The sequence below is a fragment of the Penaeus vannamei genome, chromosome 35 (assembly GCF_042767895.1).
Source record: "Penaeus vannamei isolate JL-2024 chromosome 35, ASM4276789v1, whole genome shotgun sequence".
Classification (NCBI taxonomy): Eukaryota; Metazoa; Arthropoda; class Malacostraca; order Decapoda; family Penaeidae; genus Penaeus; species Penaeus vannamei.
In genome coordinates, this window is record NC_091583.1 from 27,602,613 (window position 1) to 27,607,612 (window position 5,000).

General features: G+C 39.5%; 1 protein-coding gene across 1 annotated transcript in view; it reads right to left on the bottom strand.

Moving 5' to 3' along the window:
- Window positions 1-2,668: 2,668 nt before the first annotated feature.
- The window catches only part of LOC113811398 (treacle protein), a 222,047-nt gene continuing 219,715 nt past the window's right edge, over window positions 2,669-5,000 (bottom strand). Inside the window, exon 3 of the mRNA XM_070114051.1 lies at window positions 2,669-3,087. Within this exon, the coding sequence (XP_069970152.1) occupies window positions 3,028-3,087 (60 nt within the window). The 3' untranslated portion in view covers window positions 2,669-3,027. The remainder of the gene's footprint in view (window positions 3,088-5,000) is intronic.

Sequence of the window (5,000 nt, forward strand, 5' to 3'; positions counted from 1 at the left end):
CTCTCTCTCCTCCCTCCTTCCTCTTCTCCTCCCTCCCTCCCTCCCTCTTCCTTCCTCTTTCCTCCCTCTCTTCCTTCCTCCTTCTCCTCTCTTCCCTTCCTCTCCTCCCTCCTCCCTTCCTCTCCTCCTTTTCTCTTTTCCCACGCTAACACATGCTACCTATATGTTCCCACCTATATAATGGTCCATGTGTCTGCCACGCTTCCGCCCTCAATTTAGCTCATGTAAGATTTTTATGACTTTATCATGATTGTTATCATTATTTTCATTATTATTATTATCATATGTATCGTTACTAATTTATCATCAACATTATGCCATTATCATTATTATTATTACCATTATCAAGTGAGAGAGAGACACAAGAGGAGAGGAAAGAGAAGAGAAGAGAAGAGAAGAGAAGAGAAGAGAAGAGAAGAGAAGAGAAGAGAAGTGAAGAGATGAGTAGACAAGAGAAGACAAGACTAGAAAAGAGAGGAGAAGAGAAGAGAAGAGAAGAGAAGAAGAGAAGAGAAGAAGAAGAAGAAGAAGAAGAAGAAGAAAAGAAGAAGAGAAGAAAAGAGAAGAGAAGAGAAGAGAAGAGAAGAGAAGAGAAGAGAAAAGAGAGAAGAAAAAAAAAGAGAAAAGAGAGAAGATAAGACAAGACTAGAAAAGGAGGAAAAAAGAAAAAAGAAGAACAAAAGAACAAGAAAACAAGAACAAGAAAGAGCAATAAGAAAAAGAACAAAGAAGATAAAAAAGGAAACGAAGAATATACGCACAAGACGAAAATGACTTATGTGCATAAGGCCGTGAGAACAAGGTCGCCTGACACACAGATTTAGGGGCGGGGGGGGGGGGAGGGGAGGGAAGGGTGGGAGGGGGAGAATGAGAGGAGACAGGGGAGAGAGGGTGGAAAAAGGGGGAAAGGGGGATGATGGGAAGGGGGTGAATGGGAGGAGACAGAGGAGAGGGGGAAAGGGGGGTGGGAATTAGGGGAGGGGGAAGACTCTGGAGGGGGAAGAATTTGAGGAGAAAGGGTAGAGAGAGGGAAAAGGGGAAAAAGGGGAGGGAAAGGGGGGAAGGAGAAGACGGGAAAGGGGGAAGGGAGCAGGGAAGGGGGAAAGCGGGAGGAGAAAGAATGGGAAAGGGGGGGAGGAAACCTGAGGAAGGGGAAGAGAACGGGAAATAAAGGCACAGAGAAACAAATAAGCGAGAGTTCATAAGACAAATCTCCCTCCCTCACCCACCTCTCTACTACCTCTCCTCCTCCTCTTACCACCCCTCCCAATCACCTCACCCCTCCCCTCTCCCTACCACCTCTCTCCCCTCCCTCCCACAAACTCCTCTCCTACACCACCTCACTAATCACCTTCACCCCCCCCCCCCCGCCCTCACACGCAACACATAAATTGAATCAGATGCCGCGTTCCGTCGCCCAAAAAATTGGACAGGCTGACAAAGGCTGGAAAAAAAAAAAAAAAAAAAACGAAGTATAGAGAGCAAGGAGGAAGGAGGAGGCGCCAGAATTCAATAAATTTCCGCGGGAGACAAAAGAAGTGAAGGTGGGCGTGAATGGCGCTTTTTTTGGGGGGTGGGGGGGTGGGGGAGGTTGGAGGAGGGGTTATTTAAACAATCAAAGATCTATTTGTGGTTTATGGCGATATTTTGTAATGGCTAAAAGCGAGACAACCGACCAAAAAATATTTACGTTTTTTTTTCTTAGTAACCCGTAAAATGTGTTCTTGCCTCACTGAATAAAAGAAAATATATAAAGTACTCGAAAACCTAAACACACACATCTGAACACGAACATCCATGCCCGTACACTATCACATCTCCATCTCCATATCTATTTCTACATCTCCATCTCCATCGCTATCTCTATCTCTATCTCTCTCTCTCCATCTCCATATATCCGTTATCTTTATCTCTATTTCCACTTCAATCGCTGTCCCTATCTCTATTTATATGTCAATCGCTATCTATCTCTTTCTCTCTCTCCATCTCTATCTCTCCTTCTCCTTCTCTATCTCTCTATCCCTATCTCCTTCTCCATCTCTTTATCCCTATCTCCTTCTCCATCTCTATCCCTCTCTCCCTCCATCTCTATCTCTCTCCATCCCTACCCCTATCTCCGCCTCCAGGATGACCCCCAGGCCCTGCAACGCCCCTGCAACATCCCCGCACAGCTCCCCGCGCCCTCAGACGTGCCCCTGAGTCCAGCTAACACGGCGTCTGTTTACCCACGACTCGGCGCCGTCCCGTGTGTAACCGCTGTCAGGATAGAAACAATAGGCCCTTCTTCTGACCTCTTTTTTTTTTTACTTTTTTTTTTTTTTGCTTTTCTTTTTCTTGTTTTCTATGCTTGTTTTTTCTTTTTTTTCTTTTTGCTTGTTCTATGTTTTTGTGTTATGTTCTTTTTTGTTTTTTCTTTCTTTTTTCTTCTTTTCTCTTGCTTGTTTTGTTATTTGTTTTTCTTTTCTTTTCTTATTTTTGTTTTTTGTTTCATCTTTTTCATCTTTTCTATCCTTGATTCTTTTATTTCTTCTTGTTCTTTCACTTTCCTTGTTTCTTTTATTTCTTCTTGTTCTTTCTCTTTCCTTGTTTTCTTTTCTTGTTTCCTTTGTTTCCTATTCTTTTATTTTTTTCTTGTTTCTGTTGTTAGTTCTTTTCATGTAGCTTTTTTTTTCCTCTTTTCTTGCTCTTTCCCTCATTTTCTTCTTCTTAAGGGAAGGGGGTGGCCATTTAATTTTCATCTTGCTAGACAATTCAAAAATGGTATTGCTTATAAATTAACATTCGAACTGAATGATCGATATATTTCCGAAGAAAACAATAACGACGAGGGACTTCTAACACGCCAACATACAAACAAACAAACAAACACATCAAACAGCCCTTAAAATCTACGACTTATCTTACTCTGGTCGACGTCGCAACAAATAAACAAATACAACAAACAACCCTTAAAATCTACAACTTATCTTACTCTGGTCGACGTCGCAACAAACAAACAAACAAACAAACAAATACATCAAACAACCCTTAAAATCTACGACTTATCTTACTCTGGTCGACGTCGCACTCAAAGTTATTCCAACTCACCTGTGGAGGAAAAAAAAGGTTAATACATTGATTTAAAACAATAATTTTCAACATATAGATAAAATGTTTCCTTCTCTATTTAACATATACATAAAATGTTTCCTTGTCTATCAAACATATAGACAAAATGTTTTGTTCTCTATTTAACATATACATAAAATGTTTCCTTCTCTATCTAACATATACATAAAATGTTTTGTTCTCTATTTAACATATAGACAAAATGTTTTGTTCTCTATTTCATTCTCTAAGATATACATAAAATGTTTTGTTCTCTATTTAACATATAGATAAAATGTCTCCTTCTCTATTCAATATATATATATAGATGGCATTGCTCTCTAGTTAAAATATATGCTTTTTATTATCTAATATTTGTGGGTTATATATATATTTTGTTTTTAACTGACTTAACTAGTAATCTGATATATCTAGTAATTATAGTAATACAAGATTTCTCATTCATCTCAATATTTACACTATAAAATCATATCATATCATATCAAAGGCGTTTCAAAAACAACAGACGCAGGAAAAAAAATATTATTCAGTATGACATATATCAATAAATTCAATATTTTCCTCCGCGTGTTTATCATTGGCATTTTAAGCTTCGATAATTCCGGCAAGAATGATGAAAGAAATAGTCGAAGAGAATAGAAAAAAAGGCACCTGGTATTTCTTCATTAAATAATCTCTCTAAATAATCTTCAATCAAATTCAAAATCAATATTCAGATAAACCCAGATCACAAAATGACCATACATCAAAACAGCAAAATATTCAATCAAAACGAAAATAAGAAACAAATCAAACCAAACAAACAAAAAATAGAATAAAAAAATCGATTAAAAAAATCTAAATATTCAACACGGCAAAAAAAAAGTGTTTCCGAAACGCCGCCTTACGTACATCAACATGTACATCTCGAACGTACAAAGGATTAAAAAAAACATATGAATCGCACGCCCTCATTTCCCTTTCAAATGAGGGTGGCAGCCGCTCCATCAGTCATGGGCGCTTCTTTCCGCCGCCCATGGCCCGGTCTCGCGACCCGATGGGCGTGCCGACCATCACGAATCGGAGCTGATGAAAACCATTCGGCAAAGAGGCTAAAAAGTCCCCTTAAGATGTCAGCGAGAGACTAACAGCACTGCGTACGTACACATGGACGTATACATATAATGCCAGACATACATACGCACAGACGCATACCTGAACAAGCGGCCATGTACAAACGCATGCACATACACAAGCGCATTTAAATTCAGGTTCGTGGACACGCAAAAAAAAAAAAAATAATAATAATAATAATTTCTTTAAAGTAAAAACGTGCGTGTGGAAGGAGGGTTGTCTCAAAAACAAAAACAAAAAAACATGTATGTGTCTTGTACGTGAATGATTAAGTTGAAGAGATATATTCAAATATTTTTTTCCGTCTTTTCCATTTGTTTCTACATATCTATTCTTAGTAAAAAAAAATACAAAAACGTAAACATTCTCTCTCTCTCTCTGTCTCTCTTCCATTACGATGACCCCAAAACCCCCCACACACAAACATACAAACAAACAATCAAGATAAACCCAAACAAACCAAAAACACACACAAACAAACAAACAAACCCAAACGCCGCACACTTACAACCAAGCCACCACTCTAAGACAGACAAACAAACACGAGGACTGTTTGTGGGAAATTCCGACACTCGAGCTCACTCACACAGGGGCCGCCTGGGAACCACTTCGATAGGTCTCCCAGTGGCTGCGCTGTGCCGCCTACACACCCCGTGTTAACAGTGGCCCTGACAGTGTCAATAATGGCCTGGTATTGTTAACAGTGGCCCGGGATTGTTAATAATGGCCTGGTGTTGTTAACAGTGGCCCGGGATTGTTAATAATGGCCTGGTGTTGTT